This window comes from Girardinichthys multiradiatus, chromosome 3 (genome assembly GCF_021462225.1).
Source record: "Girardinichthys multiradiatus isolate DD_20200921_A chromosome 3, DD_fGirMul_XY1, whole genome shotgun sequence".
Lineage (NCBI taxonomy): Eukaryota > Metazoa > Chordata > Actinopteri > Cyprinodontiformes > Goodeidae > Girardinichthys > Girardinichthys multiradiatus.
Genome location: NC_061796.1, coordinates 19,097,022 through 19,118,354, shown reverse-complemented (window position 1 = coordinate 19,118,354; position 21,333 = coordinate 19,097,022). Strand labels below are relative to the sequence as shown.

The 21,333-nt window shown below is 41.5% G+C and overlaps 2 protein-coding genes across 3 annotated transcripts; one reads left to right on the top strand and one right to left on the bottom strand.

Annotated features, from left to right (window-relative positions):
* Positions 1-1,320: 1,320 nt before the first annotated feature.
* Positions 1,321-17,177, bottom strand: dcaf13 (ddb1 and cul4 associated factor 13). Of its 2 annotated transcripts, XM_047361206.1 has the most exons (12): positions 17,039-17,177; positions 15,936-16,196; positions 14,861-15,060; positions 14,656-14,763; positions 14,460-14,549; positions 14,205-14,360; positions 14,047-14,124; positions 13,869-13,951; positions 11,097-11,261; positions 10,793-10,928; positions 2,187-2,350; positions 1,321-1,678 (listed from the first exon to the last, which is right to left on the bottom strand). In XM_047361206.1, exons 2-12 carry the CDS (start codon positions 16,003-16,005, stop codon positions 1,591-1,593), a joined length of 1,338 nt encoding a protein of 445 aa, XP_047217162.1. In that variant the 5' UTR covers positions 16,006-16,196; positions 17,039-17,177; the 3' UTR covers positions 1,321-1,590. The 2 variants fall into 2 exon arrangements, with proteins under 2 accessions (XP_047217162.1, XP_047217161.1); XM_047361205.1 differs by lacking the exon at positions 15,936-16,196 and having other exon boundaries at positions 17,039-17,171.
* A 138-nt stretch (positions 17,178-17,315) lies between these two features.
* On the top strand, positions 17,316-21,265 carry LOC124865785 (mitochondrial folate transporter/carrier-like). Its single transcript, XM_047361207.1, has 7 exons — positions 17,316-17,507; positions 17,618-17,768; positions 17,864-17,949; positions 19,521-19,675; positions 20,006-20,119; positions 20,224-20,369; positions 20,450-21,265. The coding sequence occupies exons 1-7, from the start codon at positions 17,324-17,326 to the stop codon at positions 20,568-20,570; spliced, it is 957 nt and encodes a 318-aa protein (XP_047217163.1). The 5' UTR covers positions 17,316-17,323; the 3' UTR covers positions 20,571-21,265.
* The last annotated feature ends 68 nt before the right edge of the window (positions 21,266-21,333 follow it).

The following is a 21,333-nucleotide window of genomic DNA, read 5'->3' as shown; positions in this document are numbered from 1 at the left end:
CAGGGCTGCTGGAGGCCCTTAACTCATCAGCAGGACTGGTATCTGCTCCTTTGTCCAGCGAGGAACAGGATGAATAGTCCCAGAGGCCTACAAAGTGATCTACAGCTGGCCACTGTCATAAATTTCTCTGACCAAACCATTAGAAACAGACTTCATGAGGGCCCAACATTCTCTAGTAGGCCCTGTGCTTACTGCCAGGCACTAGAGAGCTCAACCACTGTTTGCCAGAGAACATCAAAATTGGAATGTTTGGCACTGGTGCCTTGTTCTTTTGATGAGAGCAGGTTCACGCTGAGCTCATGTGACTGATGTGAAAGGGTCTGGAGAAGCTGGGGTGAACATTATGCTGCCTGCAACATTGCACAGCATGATCGATTTGGTGGTGGATCAGTGTTGGTCTGGGGAGATATCCATGGAGGGATGTATAGAATTGTATGGGATAAACAATAACGGGATGAAATCCTTAGACCCACTGTTAGACCTTTCGTAGGTGCAGTGGGTCCTGGGTTCCTCCAGGTGCATGATAATGCCCGGCCTCATGTGGCAAAAGTATGCAGGCAGTTCCTGGAGGATAAAGGAATAGATGACTGGCCTCCACGCTGCCCTGACCCAAATCCAATAGAAGATCTCTGGGACATCATGTTTAGGTTCATCCGATGCCATCAGGTTGTACCTCAGATTGTCCAGGAGCTCAGTGATGCCCTGGTCAGGATCTGGAAGGACGTACCCCATGACAACACCATGTCATAAGGAGCACGCTCTGATGATGTCAGGCATGCATATAAGTACATGGGGGCCATACAAACTACTGAGCAGCATTCTGACATACTGCAATGACGTTTCAGCAAATTGGTCAAGCTTGCCACATTCATTTTTTTGTTGAAATTTCTCTGTGACTTCAGATTAAGCCCTCTCTGGGTTGAGAGTTTTTATTTTCATCAAATGATGTGCCATTCTTTTGTTTCTAACACATTACCCATTCCATATCAGTATGGATATCCAGCATGATTTTATTTTCCAAATTGAGACCTGATATGTTTTCAAAGTGTTCCTTCAATTTTTGAGAACTGTATATGAAGCAACTTAAGATAGCAGGCTGTATTTGGCCAATTACACTTGAACATAGTCACAAATGTCCTGACATAGAAAAAAGCAACAAGAACCAATCATTTATTACCTAATATTAATGTAATCTGGGACCTTTTTTATATGTAATAGAGCAGCAATTCTTCAAATATGGAATGAAACTGTATAAGCCAACAGCAGGTACCAAAAGAAGCACTGGTTCAGAGTGATGAGAGAGCAAGTCTTTGGCTCAGATCCATTTAAACCAGCTTTATTTTCTTTGATTTCAATTATAAACACGAATCCACTTCTTCTCATTTTCATGGTCCCAACATCAGGACTGGATGTACAGGTCTAACTGGTTTGTGTCATTTATTTACAGTACATGTGCTTGACTTTAAAATGGTAGCCAGTTACACTTGTTTATCATGCCCATCTGAGTCCTTGCAGCAGTAGATTCTGAGTGTTTCTGCAGATCTCCAACTGTTCGCTAAACAGTAAGTCCATCCCCCTCACTAGCTGGATCTATTTCACCACACTGACAACGTGCTTCTCCTTCTCAGACACCACAGGGACACTTCCTGGTTTGCTGTGCTTACGGACATTCATCTCCCTGAAACACAACAAAAAAACAAGAGAAATCATGAAAAACTCAAACTGCCGGTGAGAATGATGAGCAACAGGTAGAGAGAGGAGGCAGTGAGAGAAAAGCAAACAAATAGGAGGACAGAGGAACGGATTGAATATGTGAAGGTTGGAAGTAACAGCTTTCTGAAACTGATGCATAAAGTGCAGCTTTTAAATCACTTGCATCACTTTATGTCTGATCTATTATACTATTACTGCTGCTAATCAGAAAATAAGCTGTGATTCACAGGAGGGCAGGGCAAACCGGGACAATCAATCCACCGTCCGAGCTGTAAATGAGTATGTAACGCCTGTTGTAACCACGTCATAGAGCCTGGTCCCATCTGTGATATTTTCCATCAGGCTGGTGAAACTGCATAGGTCGCACCTTTCCCTGGCACAAGCCCAAATCACCACCTCTCTTAAATGGATGTATGAGAGATTCCCATAATTTCTGCCATGCTGATAGGAAATCAGAGAAAATGGTTACGCACTTTCGACGGCGTGCCTCCTTCATGATCCTTAGCTCGTTCTTCTGGTGGTAGATGTTCTTGGGAAGATGTCGGTGGCGAGCGATGCGCCTGATCTGTGGGTGGTGCTGGAACTTCTCCTTCAGCTTCTGACTGTAGTTAACGGCCTCCCTCTCTCTGGGGGCCAGCTACATCCGACCACAGGGAAGAAAGCACAAAAATCTACATGAACAAAATTGTTTCATCAGAAATGACTAAACCTTCTGTTAATGCTCAACTGGCTTCAGAACGATTTCTCAGTGCTTTAGCGAAATGTACCAATAACCACTTCTCTGACACATGAATAATTCTGGCAAAAAAGAAAAAACACAGTGCCCTGTATTAGTTAGTTTCTCATATTTTGTCACGCTACAACCACAAACTTAAAAGTATTTTACTGACCAACCAGAGTAGCACATAATTGTGAAGTATAAGGAAAGCCGGTTTTCACGTTTACAGGATAAAATTTTAAGAAAACTGGCATGCATGTATTTAACCCCCTTACTCTGGTACCCATTGTTCAATCTGTCACCTGAAAATAGAGTAAGGAACAATCGCAAAGCCACCGAGACATAAACTAAAGCAGCCAAGAGGCTCATGGTAACTCTGGAGGAGGTGCAGAGATCTGCAGAGAAAATCTGTTGACAAACCCAGCCTTTATGGAAGAGAGGCCAGAAGAACGTCATTGTTAAGAGAAATCCATAAGTTGTCCCATTTGCATTAGTTTTGCCACAGCAAACAAATGAGGAGACAGCAAATCGAGTTGAGCTCAAAACTATTCACAACCCTGCTAGACTGAGTTTTAAAGTAATCTTTTAATTTGACCAACATGCCCTGCGATGGACTGGCGACCTGTCCAGGGTGTACCCCGACTCTCGCCCATAGACTGCTGGAGATAGGCACCAGTTCCCCCGCGACCCACTATGGAAGAAGCGGTAGAAAATGACTGACTGACTGATGACTGTTTCTTTTCAGTGGAAGTAATGTTAACACATGGAAGTGCTCCAGCAAGAGTCCTGAAAGGGATACAACTATTTCATTGATTACTGACACTTAGAGATATTCCTGTCTCATTTCTTATCAGAAATAAACGTCTTGAGTAAATGTAATTGACTTTGAATCTGTCTGTATGATGGAATTAAATTGACTTTCTTTTGTAAAAAGCTTTAAGGCAATGTTTCTTGTGAATTGCAGCTACACCAATAAACTGAACTACAATAATTCTAAATCCAAGTGTGTTCGCTGTATGAATACAGGTCCTTCTCAAAATATTAGCATATTGTGATAAAGTTCATTATTTTCCATAATGTCATGATGAAAATTTAACATTCATATATTTTAGATTCATTGCACACTAACTGAAATATTTCAGGTCTTTTATTGTCTTAATACGGATGATTTTGGCATACAGCTCATGAAAACCCAAAATTTCTATCTCACAAAATTAGCATATCATTAAAAGGGTCTCTAAACGAGCTATGAACCTAATCATCTGAATCAACGAGTTAACTCTAAACACCTGCAAAAGATTCCTGAGGCCTTTAAAACTCCCAGCCTGGTTCATCACTCAAAACCCCAATCATGGGTAAGACTGCCGACCTGACTGCTGTCCAGAAGGCCACTATTGACACCCTCAAGCAAGAGGGTAAGACACAGAAAGAAATTTCTGAACGAATAGGCTGTTCCCAGAGTGCTGTATCAAGGCACCTCAGTGGGAAGTCTGTGGGAAGGAAAAAGTGTGGCAGAAAACGCTGCACAACGAGAAGAGGTGACCGGACCCTGAGGAAGATTGTGGAGAAGGGCCGATTCCAGACCTTGGGGGACCTGCGGAAGCAGTGGACTGAGTCTGGAGTAGAAACATCCGGAGCCACCGTGCACAGGCGTGTGCAGGAAATGGGCTACAGGTGCCGCATTCCCCAGGTCAAGCCACTTTTGAACCAGAAACAGCGGCAGAAGCGCCTGACCTGGGCTACAGAGAAGCAGCACTGGACTGTTGCTCAGTGGTCCAAAGTACTTTTTTCGGATGAAAGCAAATTCTGCATGTCATTCGGAAATCAAGGTGCCAGAGTCTGGAGGAAGACTGGGGAGAAGGAAATGCCAAAATGCCAGAAGTCCAGTGTCAAGTACCCACAGTCAGTGATGGTCTGGGGTGCCGTGTCAGCTGCTGGTGTTGGTCCACTGTGTTTTATCAAGGGCAGGGTCAATGCAGCTAGCTATCAGGAGATTTTGGAGCACTTCATGCTTCCATCTGCTGAAAAACTTTATGGAGATGAAGATTTCATTTTTCAGCACGACCTGGCACCTGCTCACAGTACCAAAACCACTGGTAAATGGTTTACTGACCATGGTATCACTGTGCTCAATTGGCCTGCCAACTCTCCTGACCTGAACCCCATAGAGAATCTGTGGGATATTGTGAAGAGAACGTTGAGAGACTCAAGACCCAACACTCTGGATGAGCTAAAGGCCGCTATCGAAGCATCCTGGGCCTCCATAAGACCTCAGCAGTGCCACAGGCTGATTGCCTCCATGCCACGCCGCATTGAAGCAGTTATTTCTGCCAAAGGATTCCTGACCAAGTATTGAGTGCATAACTGTACATGATTATTTGAAGGTTGACGTTTTTTGTATTAAAAACACTTTTCTTTTATTGGTCGGATGAAATATGCTAATTTTGTGAGATAGGAATTTTGGGTTTTCATGAGCTGTATGCCAAAATCATCCGTATTAAGACAATAAAAGACCTGAAATATTTCAGTTAGTGTGCAATGAATCTAAAATATATGAATGTTAAATTTTCATCATGACATTATGGAAAATAATGAACTTTATCACAATATGCTAATATTTTGAGAAGGACCTGTATATTCTCCTCTGTTGAGTTTTCTTGTGGAAATTGTTAGTTTTCAGGTATGAAATTGATAATTGTGTATAATTCTAATAAAATTCTAATTCAAAAAAAATGTTGAATTCTTTTGTAACTCACCAAACTGGTGTTAATTTACTTAAAGGTGTAATGGGGTGAAGTTTCGATCCTCTTAAATTTACCCTTTAAATACTATCAAAAGCTACAGTGAGGAAGCAAAAGGGAAAGTTGTCTGCAATTCCAATGGCACTGGAACAAATGTTAGTTACATTGTTAAATGTTAATTTGGTTAAAATAATCTTATTAAAGGGTTAACTCAAAGGTCTTTTTTCATTGTGTTTAAGCCTGGCATAGAATTATCAGCTAGCTTGAATTTAGTATTTTCATCAGCACCGGTGAATATTTTGAGAAGGACCTGTATGTTTGGACTTAACTGTACAGGGCAATCCTGAAAAGAAAATGTTAGAGGCTACAAAAGACAAGACTCTGAGGTAGAGGTTGACCTTAATGCATGAAACAGCCAGAGATACAATAGACTGGTTTAGATCATGTGCAAGAATGGCCCAACCAATGTCCAAACTAAAATACAACTGAAAAAAGGTGGACAGCTTTGAACATTGCGGTTTACACACTGTGTCCAATCTGACTGAGCAGAAGCCATCTTGCAAAAAGAAGTATTGTTTAGGACACCTCTCGAATCCCCTCTCCTCCATTTTTTCGCTGAACACAACCGTATTCTTGTGTGCCTTTTCTAGCAGTTGGGTTATGTGTACATCTGCCCAAATGTAGAGGAGCAGTGTCTCCTTGTTGCTCCAGGTCTGTCCACGGCTCATTGTTTGTAGCATCCGTGCAGCAGTGACGTTAGCAACACTGAAGGGACCCTGCTACAGTGGCTTCTTAAGTCCCAAAAGGTGTGTTTCTTGTATTTCAGTCGAGGCCGGTTTGTTTTCACACCAGAAGTGAACTGCACTAGAGTCTGTTTGGAAGTGGACTGAAACCACGCCCAAAAATGGGTTTCATCGTGCTTCCAAACCAAACCTTCGGAACGCTTTTTACCGTGACAGATTTCAGTTTCTGGAACCCCCAGAGACCTGTGCAGCACGGCCCATTTCCTGTCTGTCTGCTTTCAAAAAATTACGAAAATGAAGGCCACTAGTGACGCAAAAAAAAAAAAATGTTAAAAGAAAAGAAAATTTCTTGTGGGGCTCCGTGGAGTAGTGAAGAAATGCAGGCGTACAACTACATTTGAACACCAACAGAAACCCTGATGGGACGGACTTTCTTCTTCGTGCTTTTTTTCTTCTAGACCTGTGAAATACTGCCCCCAAAACTATCTGTTGCAACAGCATGACTTTTTTGGTCCAGTCTAAAAATGTGTGAAAGCAAACCGGGCCAAGGTAAGATGTGAATTTTCTCACTCACAGATCAGATCCCTGGACTGGATCAGCAGTGTGAATGCACCCTGAGTGTATTGACACCTGCACAAAAGGTCTGGACCAAAGGGGGGAAACGGACTCTGTTCTGTTTAAAGTGGACTAAACATGGCAGGTGTGAACACCTCCTTAGCTTAGAGGATTTACACAGTTGTGCTCCAAAGAAAACAATCTTTTCCTCGAGCAATAATTTAGATAACAAATTGAGTTGTTTTTAAATAACTGGGATGTCTGCAGCCAGCAGTGGCTTCTTATCTACCAGGAAGACTGAAGTATTGGTTCCTGTACCACATCTCACACTCCGCTAGAAATCCCACAATGTCTCCTCCGACAAAGCAGCCATGAGCCAAAGGTAAATACGGGTCATTTAATTTAAAAGTGTGAGGACTGCATGTTCCTTCCAGCTGCCAACAGAGGCTTGCCCTGCACTCTGCACTGCTGAAACTCCCCGTCACATATGACTCAGTAGTCTTGCTAGCTTCAAGTAATAATTATTCTTGCAGCAACCGCGCATGCAGTGGTGTCATCTGACACACACCGTCCAGTCATGTGTGTATCCAGTAAAGAGCTTTGAGCCTAGAGTCTGTAGCTAAATTAAGGTTTAGCTGAAACTGAAATATCTGAGTAATTTTAAATCAAATCAATGTAAAGTTATAACGATATAGGCAAAGCTCAACTCAGTGGGTATTTGTTGATCATGAATTGCTGATATGTACAGTAGCAATAACTTCAGCTTAACAACATACTCGTTTAAAAACAAATCACTGTCAGTTAAGAAAGTGAAAACACCAGCTCAACAACATCCCCACCTCTGTTTGGCTCATAAAAGCCATCGTCTGGCCCGACTTGCTCTCCTCAGAAGCTAATTAATTATTCTAATTAAAAGTAATGATTTGTCTCAGATTCAATCTGTTGGGGAAGAGTTGATACATGCTGATCCCGTTGAACTAAACTAATCTCCCTAAAAACAAAGATTACGAGACTCCTGAACTGTTAGATCTCAACAAGCAGCCTTAACAGACAAAAAGTAGCTAAAAACTGTTGAACAGTTCAGTCGTGGATAATGGTTTCTCTCATGAATCATTCTTCTGATGTTCAGGACAACTGTAAAGTCATTGCTTCAGTGAAGAAAAGGTGATTGTGCCATGAGTCTGTGTATCATGCCAATATAGCATCCTGATATAGTCCGTATTTGGGAATTGCTTCTCATCCAAGGGTGTCGGGCTTCCTCTGAACTGCACCCAAGTACACTGCAATAATTAAACACTGGGTTCATCACATTCAGCACATTTCTTCCTACAATCTTGTCATAGAAGTCTTTTAAGATAAAAATTCTGGGTCCTTGCCAAGATCCTCCACACATATAAACCCAGTTACTGTGCTGTGAAAAAACGTTTACCCCCCAACAGATTTCTTTTGAGAAAAGTTCCACATCATCAAACACGTTTTATGATCAGAAAGGTTTTCAAATGATGTTTCATGTATTAAGGGCTATCCAAACCAACCTGGTTTTATGTGAAAAAGCAATTCCCCCCTAAACCTTAAACCGTTATTGCCACCCCTTGGTGGTATCATCTGACCTCAAGCATTTCCAATAAATGGCAATGAGTCTAACATAGCTATGGAGGAATTTTGCTCCCCTCTTCTTTGCAGAATTATTTTAATTCAGCCACATTGAAGGGTGTTCAACCATGAACAAACAGCTCACAGTTATGCTAGAGCCTGACCATGTTCAGTTGAATTAAGCCCAGGCTTGGTATTCTTGACCCATTCAGATGTGGACTAGTTGGAGAGCTTTGGACAATATGCAACATAACCTATTTATGCCTAAGTTTAAGGTCACAAACTGTTGGCTAAACATTCTCCTTTAGGTTGTTACACTCATGTATGCTGAACATACACAAATAAAAACATTGTATATACCATTGCTGGCACAGAATTGGCGTCTCCTTTTCTGCATGAAGTGTAGTTTATGGATGCTCTCTTTTTGTATTAAAAATGGACATTGCACACAGCTCAGCAAGCTCAGTTGTCTCACTACCACACTGTAGGTGGAAATGCGCGTTGGTGCTCAAAAACCCCATCAGTGCTTAAAATGTTGTTCTGTGACCTCCTGGATAATGTGTAATGTGCTCTTGAGCATGAAGTGTTACTTTTTGAGATATTTTAGCCTACTTCATGCTGCAAGGCAAGTTTCATTTAAGTGACTTCTTAACTCTACAGGTCTGGCAGTAATCAGCCCTGGTGTGGCTAGCGAAAGTGAATTCAGCTTTCCAAATTATCTGGTTAAACGCATATTTCAGAAGGGGGGTTGAATACTTTCTCTGGTTAGGAAAGCTTTTTTTCCTTTAATAAATGGAATAATTTGTACAAAATTGCGTTTCGTCTTCACTCAGGATATACTTAAACTCTTTCACAGAACAGTTCCGTTGTAAACCAGCAACGACGAGCACCATAAAGGTCAGTACCTCTATTACACCTGTTATCCATTGCACACGCAATCTTTGAACATCCCATGCAACATGCCCACTTATTGCACATGACTTGTTTTTTGTACAAGCAATTTAGCGCCCCCTATTTGGGATCTTTGAAGGTCAGTCAGGCCCTATGGTTTTTTTGGTTCAAGCATACCTGCTACTGAAGACATTGGCTGAAGCCCAGTGATTCTTTCTGTCTCTGTGAGCTTTTGCACGACTCATCCAAATGGGGTTTATGGCCAAAAAAATGACGTGGATTAAAAAAGGCACCACACAGAGCTGCTCTCTGTGTGTTTTCACCTTGAATCCCCAGCCGACTTGAAGCACAGACCATCTGTAATCGCTACGTCAAGGACTCGAGCTGCAACGCTGGTTCACCCTTTGGTAACCACCTCGCTTGGCTTGGGGCATAACAGTGACAGGTTGACTTCAAACCCCCTCACTGCCTCGGCCCTTCTTAAAAACACAAGGAAACGGAGAAAAGGCATCTTACTCCCCCCTTCAGGTGTTTTTGTCTCATTAAAATAAGTCAGATGATCTGATACATAAGTGTGACCAAAAAAGGTCTGAGGGGGCAAATACCCTTTTAACAGTGTAGTTGCTTCAGTGCCCATGGGGGTCCTACAGGTGTTAATCCTACTTTGCACATTACCATTTTGGATCAGTGGTGCCAGTACCCCTAACATGTACACTCATGGAGCCCAGCAACTCCCACTTAAACCTTTAAGCATGATGAGTGTCTGCAACTACAATTAACAGCTATTAATGTTTTGAGCCCCAAATACAACACCAAGCAAATTTTTACATAACTTAAAATAAACAGAAACTCACTAAACATTTATAATTGACCTAGATTACAAAGTTAATCCTAAAGTAAAGTTCTAAAACTTGGATAGCATGACTCAGAAAAGCCTTCAGACCCACACAAGGCTTTGATTCAGCATCTCGGCATTTCTTGATAATTAAAGACCCTCTCAGTATAACTTCACTGTTAATGCTTCATTATGTTAAAAGTGGCCTCCGTTAAAGTGATTGGCCAATTTCAAAGTGCTGATAGGAGCAGCACTTGTCTGATCTATTTAAGTGCAAAGCCTGTGAATAAATCCTCTCTTGCACGGTGACAGTAAAACATGTGCCAAAAGTAGCCCATTTCCTCCACCAAGCTACATTAAGAGAATAAGCAAGAGTGAATCCGATTAGGAGAGGAAGATGGCTGCTGAAGATGACCCACAGGTCATCTTAATAATTTAGCAGTAACTGGTGTTTGAAGCAACAGAAAACTTTTTGGGAATCCTTAGCAGGCCCCAGAAACATTTGGGGCCTGCTAAATGCTCCAAATTCTCAGCTGAGAACACAACGGTATTAATGTAATAACTCATATTATTGTAAACATTAAAAGTGATGCTGTTGAACAGCTATCAAACGTTTCTGAACTGTTGTCCATAGTTTTTGTGAGACTTCCCTTTCAACAGGAGCCACTGTGCCAACTGGAATATTGCACTTACTGAGAGTGATCGTACCCTAAGTCAGCATCCATCAGTACATTTGGCAACAGTCGTAGCGTAGCTCCTGGCAAAGTGGTCCACTGTTACAGTGGGGAGGTGGGCACAGAGCCAGGGCAGGGCAGAAGAATGCAGCCAATTCATAAAACTGGCTCGAGGAATAAACCTTAGGGTGATACGAGATATTTGACAGCGGAGGAAAATGCAGGTGCAGATCAGCATGTAGACATTATCATTAGGAATGACCCACACAGCTTGCCAACAAGAAACTAAGAAAAGGGAGGGGGAAGAGAAAAAACAGCCAGGCACTCACCACTCCCAGTTTCTCAGCTGCGTTAGCTTTCCACAGTCGGATATTCATTTCATCTGACCCGCTCAGGATGTACTTGTTGTCTGCCGACCACTTTATGGAGATGATATGCTGCATGCGTTTGGTGTGGTAGACTTCTCTGCAAACACCCCAATATATCCACAGTAAAATTAAATCCTCTAAAACTGATGCAGACAAGTTTTAAAAACAGTAAACACCCTGAGAGGCGGGTACTTTGAGGTCAGTTCTGGCACGCTTTGCCGAATGTGAGGTTGGGAATGAAAAGCATAAACTATTCATCACCGACCTGCTGTGCCCCTCATCTTTGGAGAAAATGCGAATGGTCTTGTCGAAACTAGCAGACACAAACTCCTGTCCAGTGGGGGAGTAGTCGACATCTAGAACCGCAGAGACATGGTCCATGTGCACTTTAATGGGCCTCTCCAGGTGCCTCATGTCGTATGTGTACAGGCTGGTGAGACAATAGAAAGCAACACAAGTCCTTAGGATATGTAAGCTAGCAGAGTATTGTAACAAGAAAAACAAACAAAAAAAGGCAAGAAATGTACATTCTTTTAACTGGGAGTAAGATACGGCATATTCAAAAAGTATACACGCCCCTTTTAAAATGTTAGGTTTTTGTCACCTTTAATGTGACACATATCCTACACCAGGGGTCCCCAATTAAAATAGCAGGAGGTCCACTTCCTCCCTAATACAAACACTTTGGGGTCCGAACATTTTAAGAGACAAAAATATTTTCTATCATCTTTATTTAACTTTTATTTAACAGTGTTATTTTAACTACTGATCAATTATTCATATGCCTATCTGTTGAACAAAAAAAGAGCAATCCAATTTAAGTACCAATATTGAAACACACTTTGAATGGCACAGTCGATTCTCGGTCTGTACAACTTGGTATAATTCTGCTCTCCTTGTTGTGCTTATGGCAGGCATTGCAATTTGCTTCACCTTTTCCTTAAGTTGTCATTCTTTTCCATCTTAAAGTGTTTCTGCCACAGCTTCCATGCACTCTGTGATCATTTCCCAGTCAGTGAAAGGCTTTTTTTGTTTTCCCAAAATCCACTGTAGTTGCAGTGAACACTTGTATGCTCACTGTTGTGCTGTAGCAGACCGTATCTTTCTGTCCATTCATTTTTAAATGTGTAATTTTCATTGTCACTTTACGTATTTTTAAAGAAACCATCACTAACTCATCTGTGCACCAAGTTATTGTACTATCGGCCAGCTTGAGCTCCCAGTAATGTAGCAAGCCGCGCTGAAGGACTCGCATTGCTTCTTCTTTGTCGTTTTCTGGTGATTGACATACAACGATGCGGTGCATTACTGCCACCAGCTGGCTTGGAGTGTGGACCAGAATGTCGCTGGCCTACATAGCTGTACATTGCGGCAGTTCAAAAGTCAGACGTGGCCGCCGGCAGGAGTAAAATGTTTATATATACACAGTAAAAGAGAAAATGCTTTGCGGTTAGGGTAGCAGCAGCAGCCCTGACTGAAGCAGCTCATTGCCTGATTTGTATCACATGCAGACACTCTGCAGGGGTATACCATATTAACAAGAGATGTGGCACAAGTGAAATTAGACACTGTTGGATAAAATGCAGTAATATACAAATGTTTAAAATCAGGTTGGGTCCAGATTGGACGGCATGTGGGTCCGGATCCGGACCCTGGTCCGCTAATCCGTGACCTCTGTATTACACCATTCAGACAGTGTAATAAAGAAAACAAAAAGCTGAAATAGCCTCGTTGTATATTTGTGCACATCCGTACGCTAATAACTGGCTGAAGCACTATATTTAAATTATATTCGAACATTCAACACCTTCTTTGACAAGAGTCCATCAACATGCCACATGTTTGTAACTGTCCACTTCACCAGTAAAAGTTCTTAAAATCTATCAGCAAAGCACCCAGGCTTTCAAGTAGATTCAGTTCTGAACTTTGTCTAGGCCATTTGAAAGAAAAACATTTTCTCAAGCTGAATCAGTTCTTTTGTTTATCTGGATGTATGCTCGTGGTGCTGAAAAATAAAATCTCTTTTTCAGCTTTCCAGCAGACACTAAAGGTTTTTAGGACAAAACAGGGTCATAATTTCATCCACATTGACAAAAACCCCAGTTCCATCAAGAGAAAAGTAAGCCCCAAGTATGATGCTGCCACTACCATACTGCACCATACCCCCACTACACTGTGCATCTGGTGTTCTTTTGATGGCATGCTATCTTCCTTTGGTTCCAAACACACCATTTGAAACTGTGTCTAAAATTTCAAGTTTAGTTTTATCAGCTGGCCAGGGGATGCCTCGAGCTTCCCCCAGAGAGGGAAGTCTGTACGTATACAGACTGCTGCCCCGGCGGCACCGTCCCGGATAAGTGGAGGAAGGCGAGTACAAGTATTGTCAGATTATTACAATGTTTACCACAAGTTTTCTTGAGAGTTTTTACCAGAAGATGGTACAGTACCAACATGAAAATTCCTGCAGCTCTTTCACAGTCGCTGCCAGCCTTTTAGCAGCCTTTTCAATTGAACTGCACATCATATCTCCAATTAAAAGGTAGAAATGTTTTACAATTAGGGCTGAAACATTTAATCAAATTAATTGCATTTAATTGATAACTGAAATAATCATCCAATACTTTAGTAATGGAATAATCGGTAACTAGTTTATACAGACTCTAAAACAGGCCATTTGCTGAAAGAACAACCCACTCAGAGCAATAATTAGGCAGAAATTATACAATATGTACATTTTGCGTTTAAGATGAAAAACCTTTGTCTGTAAATATTCTCAATCCAGAACTCCTTAAGGGGTTTAGTTTCACCTGGTTCAAATTCTGTAAAAAATCTTTCAACTGTTTGCTAACCGATTTTTAATCAATTAATCAAAAAAGTAGTCAATAGATTAATCTATTAGCAAAAAAAATTTTAATTGCAGCCCTAATCTGCCTTCTTAGATCCATTGTATTTGTTTAATGAAATATCATCTTCAAACAATACACTAATCAGAGACTGCTGAAGGGGTGGATAAAATGCAATTGTCTCTTAGACTCACTTGTAGTCTTCATTTGCACATGTGAAACAGTAGGCTTCCATTGGGTTCCAGCATAATGTGTTAGTCCTCATGGTCATGATCACCTGAAGGACAAAATAATAAAAAATCAGTCCAACAATATGATCTTCAAAAAAGGACAAGATGGAGAACTAAAGACAAACTCTGCTGAGGCACCTACCTTTTTAAGTGGTGTTGACTCCCTCATGTCATATAAAACTATACTCCTGTCAGAGGCGCAGCTTCCGAGGAGTTCTGTCTGTGGATGGGAAAACGGTTCACTTAGACTAAATCAGCAGACCTTATATAAGAAGGTGGATCCAGAACATGGTGTCTTACCTCCACAGGGTTAAAACGGACAGAGCTGAAACTGTCTACACCCCAGGTAAAGGAGCGGATCGGGGTGCTCCTCTGCTCGTCCCAGATGTCTACCTGCTGGCCACATGTTGCAAACACGCCCTTCTTTTGGTGATGGTCCAGTCCTGTGAACACAGTCTAAAACAGATGCTTCTCTTTAAACAAAGTCATAAGGTAATAAATCACTGATGTATGATGTAAATTTAGCCCTCATGAATATAATTAAAGGGGCATCACCTTGCCAAGAATAGTGTTAAGAGGTTCTTCCTCTTCTCCGTACCCAGGTGCTTCCATTTTCCATTGCTTTATTGTTTTATCATCTCCAATCTGTTACGATCAAGCATGTGTTGTTATGCTAATAGATTTCAGTGTGATTATAAAAAAAAAATAAAGGTTGAGAGAAAGTGTGATGAAGACAAAGAGGACTGTTCACCGTAAAGAAGGAATTGCCACAGTATCGAACAACCATTCCCCGGACAAAACCTCCATGTGCTTGGAGAGTGCGGACACATTCGTGTTTGGTAAGATTCCACACTTTGACCTACCAAAAAAAAAAAACATTTAAAACCAGATTCAAAAGAGTGCACACAACTTTTAAAGCATGTTAGTACTTAATCTAGCTCAAAAAGATATTTTACCTCGCCATCACAGGAGCCGGAGAGAAGGGTAGAGAGACTCCTGGTGTGCTTGGCCAGACAGTTTACCCCATCTCTGTGTCCGTCCAGGGAGGCCAGAAAAGGCTTGGCAAACACACGCTCCAACTTGGTGGCATTCAGAGCACGAGTGTATTCTCTGCTCACCTCAAACGGATGAAGGGAGGGGTCATAGTTTCTGGGGACTAACACAAGAACAGCAAAGGGAGGTACTTTAGGGGCCAAGCAAGAGTATCCATAGAGCATCCAAATACAAACTCGGATGTATTCTTTGGGATTTGATGAGCTACACTAACAAAATGTGGCACATAATTGAAAAATGAACGAAAACATTTACACGGTTTTCAAACAAATATTTATCTATAAATATAAAACACGTGCAATGCATCTGTGTTAGGCATCCCTGACTCAATACTTTGCAGAAACATGTTTTACTGCAGTTAAAGCTGTAAGTGTTTTGAGGTATGTCTTTACCAACTTTACACATCTAGAGACTCAATTTTACTGCCAATTTCAGTTCTGGTGACATCAGACCAGAGGACCTTCTTCCACATACTTACTGTGGCCCCTAAATAGCCTGTGGCAAACTGTATACAAGACTTCGTTTGGCTTTCTTTCTACAATGGCCTTTTTTCATTCCACTCCTCAATAAAGGGTGGAATGGACAATCAATAACAGACTTGTTGGCAGATTTTAACCACATGAGAGCCGTGAATCTCTGCAGCACCTCCAGAGTCACCGTGGACCTCTCCGACTGATGTTCGCCTTTTGCCACACTTTTTCCATTTTAATATAATGGGTTCTATTTAAGGGTATCAGAGCAAAGGGGGCTGACAACAAATGAATGCCACACAGATTTTAATTTTGTGAATAGAATTTTTCAAAACCATGTATCCTTTTCCTTCCACACACAAGACACAATAAATAGTTATGTTTAACCCGTTTCAACATAACTGAGGACGAAAACGCTCGTGATGTTGTGCTGATTGTAGCAAGAAAAGAACACAGGTTGATGTTTATGCTAAACTTAGCCTCTGGAAGCACACCATCCCACGCTTACCTCGCTGAATATCGTGTTTGGTTTCCCGGACATAATCATCCGGGTTCCTTGAAAGGACCTTGGCTTTCATTTGATGGCGGAACCAGGAGCAGCTCAGCCCAGACGAAGGTTTAATCTCTATAAACAAATGTTAGCAACAACAAAATGTAGCCGACACGTGTTGATGATGAAAACGCAGCTCGGTCTCCACGCGTTGCATTGTGGGACGTCCGATCCTCATGGTTGCGTCACCGACGGAAACATGAGTCAAGTTAGACCTTTCTGAAAGAGGACGAACCGGAAGTCACACAGAGACAAAGTTGTTGTCGTGAAAAATAACAATCGCAGTCTGAAAACATTAGAAAGTTTCTTCATTTCATTTGAGAACATTTGATTAGTGGAGGAAAATCCCATTGTATCCTTGATCATCTCTCTTCTCAGATAATCTCCCCAGATCGTTCAAAAGGCTTGCTCTTATGTTTTTGTTTTTTTTTTTCGCTTCAACTCAACTTCCCACAGTCTTGAACTGAGATGGACATGGAAGAAGATTGATTTCGTGCCTCATGAACTTTTTCTGATAAGTTGCTCATTATTGCGCTGAAAGAACCAGGGACTGCCCGTTTTCCGCCAACATGTAAAGTCCGCCAGATTTTTATTTAAATCTGCAAAGATTTCGAGATGCTATATATTGGAACAAGATTCCCATGGGTTTAGGAATAGAACCAGGCCCGCAGCATCACAGATCCTCCATCGTACCCAGACATCACGTGTTTTCCCACTTATTCAACTATTGTTTCACGCCAAACCCACCTTGAGTGCTTGTTGTCAAATGATGCAGTACCAGCTAAAGTTAAAGTCTAAGTGGGCTTTAGCAAACTATAAATGTGAATTAAAATGCTCCATTTATTTTGTATTATTTAATTATTTATGAGCATATTATTTTTTTTTTTTTTCTCACTGAGTAAATACACCCAGGTTGGATTTATTATTCAATTTAATTTAGTTAGTTAGTGTGAAATTTCCCACTGGAACAAAAAGCGCACTTATTTTAAGGCTATTACACGCATCTTAACTGGACCTAAATTATTTTGAAAGTACACACCGGAAGTACAACTCGGACTTACGTATTCGGCAAACATCCAATCGCTTCCTACGAAGAAGGTCGTCTTGGGTGAGTGCGACTTGACACATATCGGTGGAGACTCGCCTCATGTCAGAAACGTGGTTCAGTTGTTGACTTGCAGTAAATATGTGGAGGATACCTCACCGGTGCGCCATATTTAAACGCTGCCGCGGAGTCAACCGGCTGTCTCCGTTTTACAGTTAGTTCGATGTTTTTAGCGTCAACGCTCAGAGTTCTGTGAGCCCAGCTAGCTGCAGGGAGCTAGCTGTGTGTGCTAGCTTTTAGGATGAGCTCCGCACCGAATCACGGTAACGTTACAGAGCCAGCAGGGTTGCCCAGCAAACCTGTCTCCGCCGTCCAGCAGGTCTTCAGCCATGTGAAGGTAGAAAACCTGGTCGCGGGACTCAGCGGTGGAGTGGTGTCCACTCTGGTGCTTCACCCGCTGGACCTGGTGAAGATCAGGTTTGCAGGTACAGTATGGGGATTTACCTGTGTTGTCAAGATATAATTCAGCTTTTTCGCATTGTTTTATGTTTGCTTTAAATATCTTGACATGATTTCAGTGTATTTTCTAATGTAGTAAGTGATGGGCTGGAGTTGAGACCAAAGTACAGTGGTATACTGCACTGTATGAAGAGTGTGTGGCATCAGCAGGGGTTGAGAGGTCTTTACCAAGGGGTGACCCCCAACATTTGGGGCGCTGGCGCATCTTGGGGTCTCTACTTCTTATTGTACGTAAACCTGCTTGGGGATGATTTCACCAGTGATATTACGGCACAAAATCATCAGTTCAGGTAATGCTTAGATTTGCTGTCTTCCTTTACAGCTACAATGCAATCAAAGGCTACACAAAGGAAGGGCGTCAGACTGAACTAAGCCCAGCAGAGCACCTGGTATCGGCAGCTGAAGCAGGTTAGTTCCTGACTTCTGCAAACGCACTCTCATAATCAGCACACGACCAATAACCAGCTAGATTATACTGCTCAGAGCTACTCGCACCTAACAGGGGGCAGATAGAAATTGCTGCAGACCCCATTTGTTTGTTATTTTGTCCCAGGAGGTCACACAGATCAGTTTCTTCTGTATAGATTTAGCCCCGGTGCTGAAAACGAAGCGTCCACACAGATTTCCGTTGAAACAAAAAGATCCAGATAGACTTTTATTTCATCTGCAACAGAGCAAAGAACACGGTTCCTCTCATGGACATGTTCTTGTATGCAGTTTCAGTAAACAAATGTATTTATCCTACAGACATGCACATATCAAGCACAGTTAGGTCTGTCACGTTCATGTTATTTTGCTGCCAAGGAAATGTTACTAGGTATTTATTTAAATCCATTTTCTGTTTATTGTTTGGCATAATAATAATGTTATTCTGAGCTCTTAATTGTTGCTTTTACTATGAAATAACATGTGATGCTACGAAACAATGTTAATTCACTTCTTTGTGTAGAACAACTGGGCATTGTGACAAAAAAGTGACAACAAAACATTAGAACCATATAGACCTGTGGTTCTCAGAGTGTGGGGTCGATGTCGGGACAGGTTTTTATTCCTGGTTTTTATTTTATTGGTATTGTGCAGTTTTCAGCAGATGACTACGAGCGGGGAATTAATTTGTTTCCTGAAGGCTGATGAAGCTGGCTATTTTTTACAGTTTGAGTAAAGTACTTGATTCTTTATTTGGAAAAGAAGACTAAGGACAATATCAAAAAATTAGTTCACTTTTTTATTTGACCTTCCTACCTCCCTTCCTTCCTTCCTTCCTCCCACTGTAGAAATATCTGCCATAACTTCATAGTGAACCTTAGTGCTTTTTGTTTTTTTAATGACCGTAAAGTACTGAGAACTCTGGGAAGTTGTATCTGGGTAAAGAGACATTTTTCATGACAAATGAGTAGGAACCCTGGATTAAAATCAAATCATTTGGATTAATTTCCTATGTGTACTGGAACACTAGATCCAAGTGCATTCTGCACCACCTACTTATCTAATGTACCTTCGTTACACTCCTGAGGTTTCTGCTTAATATTCTGGCTTGTGTGGGATTGGGGGAGACCCTACATGCAGTGTAAGTAGAATCCAAATTGACAGGCTGTTTAGTTTACAGAAGAGCCTCTGCTTCTTCTCTGTATCAATAACTCCAGTCTCTTACTAAGGTGCAGTGCCATGTTTTTCCTTCTGAATGTCCTAGTCCCCTCCTTCACTTTAAAGTTATGAGCCAAAGCCATAAAGCAGATGCTTTGACACTTAGCATGAAAACTGTGGTCACAGTGTGCATACTTTTAGTCGCAGATTCTGGAGTACACCTAGTATTTCACTTTTTCTACGAGTCAGACCTATTGAGTTACTGGCAATAAGTTCGTTTTGCTATGAGAGCTGTGTGTTCGCAAACTATAATGCACATTTATTTTACTAATTTGAAGAAAAAAATCTAGCACACATTTTGAGTCTTATGATAATTTCCTGCTTTCTCTTGTCAGGTATCCTAACTCTCACCATAACCAATCCCATCTGGGTCACTAAGACCCGACTGGTTCTGCAGTACAGCGCTGACCCGACTAGTAAGCAGTATAAGGGGATGGTAGATGCCCTGGTTAAGATCTACCGCTACGAGGGCGTTCCAGGGCTTTACAAAGTGAGACATCAGTATATTTTTGGACTTCCATACACTGCAGTAATGCGTGACATGTACGAGTTTCTACTTGTAGACATCAGATCTTCTGTTGAGTCTCTTCTACAAGCAATCACTTTAATATTTCAGCTGCAAATAATCATCCGCCACAAGGGGGCATCACTACTCTTCATCATGCATAGGAGTAATACTAATACTTTTTAAAGGAACTTTTGATCCTCGGTTGTCTAGGAGCATTGGTTTTACTAATGTTTTGCAGTGAAATGTTACAGAAGGAGCCTAATGGAGGTGGCAAGCCACAGATAAACTAACAGGCCACGATCTGTTCAACAGGGTTATGTTCCTGGTCTGTTTGGTACCTCTCACGGTGCTCTGCAGTTCATGGTCTACGAAGAGCTCAAAAGAGACTATAACAAATACAAGAAAGTTCCCTCAGATGCAAAGTTGGTGAGTTGAAACTTTGAATTTGAAAAAGACCCAGATTATATCGAATACCTCGTCAGTTCTTTCTTTCTGCTCAATCTTCACTACTCTCCTTTGTGGTCTTACAGAATGCTCTGGAATACATCACAATGGCTGCACTATCCAAAATATTTGCCGTAGCCACAACGTACCCATATCAGGTGGTGAGAGCTCGCCTGCAAGACCAGCACAACAGATATAGTGGAGTTATAGATGTCATGAGACGGACGTGGAGGTATGATACTGATGATCTGCTAACAACTGTGTTGGGCTCGCCTTCATGGCATCTTTTAATGCATATTATTCTCTCTGCAGAAACGAAGGAGTTATGGGCTTCTATAAAGGCATCATCCCAAATTTGATCCGTGTCACCCCGGCCTGCTGCATCACCTTCGTGGTTTATGAGAACGTATCCCGCTTCCTTCTTGGGACATAATGAGAGAGACTGAGGAGCCCAGTGTGGACAGCCACACAGGCTCCATGCTCCTGCTGAAATGTTGGAGCCACATGGAGACAAAGAGGGGACTGTGTTCAGTTTGAGGATCTCTCTTCAGTACGTGGAGATGTGTAGAAGTGAGAGACATTCACTTAGATTTAAACCAGAAGGATGCAGATTGAAGCAACAGAGCACCTAACTGCTGGATTCATTTTTATTTCAGTTTAAACTTTGGGTTCTCAGTGAAGCATGATGAAAATAAGTCTGATTTAAGCGCACAGTTAGGACACGGGGATAACTTGTTTCAGTTTGCCCCTATGGAGATGTTGCTGCTGTGGTAATGTGATCGTTTGTTGTTTTTTTTTTTTTTTTCAAACTGGTAACTGGAACCCAGTATGTTATATAGGAGCGTGGTGAAATAGGTGTTTTATCACAGAATAAGTTATATTTACACTGTTTTCTGGCAACAGAAAGATAAAAAAAAAACATTTAAAGCTTGATCATCAGCATCAAGATCTTCTCAGGTCTCCAGTTTTATGGATTTGTTTTTTTAATTAACCCTGTGTGAGCAGTTAGTTTATACACACTTCTCCATAAAGTCATAATTTGTTCGCATAACACGAACTGAATGTACCGTTTCATGACATTTTGTGCTTTAACCTTTGTGAACACATTAAATGTGTTATTTTGACCCATTTTAATCTCATTGTGTGGCGTTGTACACTCTTTTCTTTCCTACACATTCCCTCAGATCAAAATTCCA

Bases quoted from the DNA above. Each gene is read 5' to 3' on its own strand.
- dcaf13 (XM_047361205.1), bottom strand. From the start codon at position 17,126: ATGAGGCGAGTCTCCACCGATATGTGTCAAGTCGCACTCACCCAAGAC. The intron at 15,061-17,038 runs GTAAGTCCGAGT...TTCTTGTGTTAG, and splicing joins ATTGGATGTTTGCCGAATAC to TCCCCAGAAACTATGACCCC. The intron at 14,550-14,655 runs GTGAACAGTCCT...TGATCGTAACAG, and splicing joins GTGGCAATTCCTTCTTTACG to ATTGGAGATGATAAAACAAT.
- LOC124865785 (XM_047361207.1), top strand. From the start codon at position 17,324: ATGAGCTCCGCACCGAATCACGGTAACGTTACAGAGCCAGCAGGGTTG. The intron at 17,769-17,863 runs GTACGTAAACCT...CTTCCTTTACAG, and splicing joins TGGGGTCTCTACTTCTTATT to CTACAATGCAATCAAAGGCT. The intron at 20,120-20,223 runs GTGAGTTGAAAC...GTGGTCTTACAG, and splicing joins TTCCCTCAGATGCAAAGTTG to AATGCTCTGGAATACATCAC.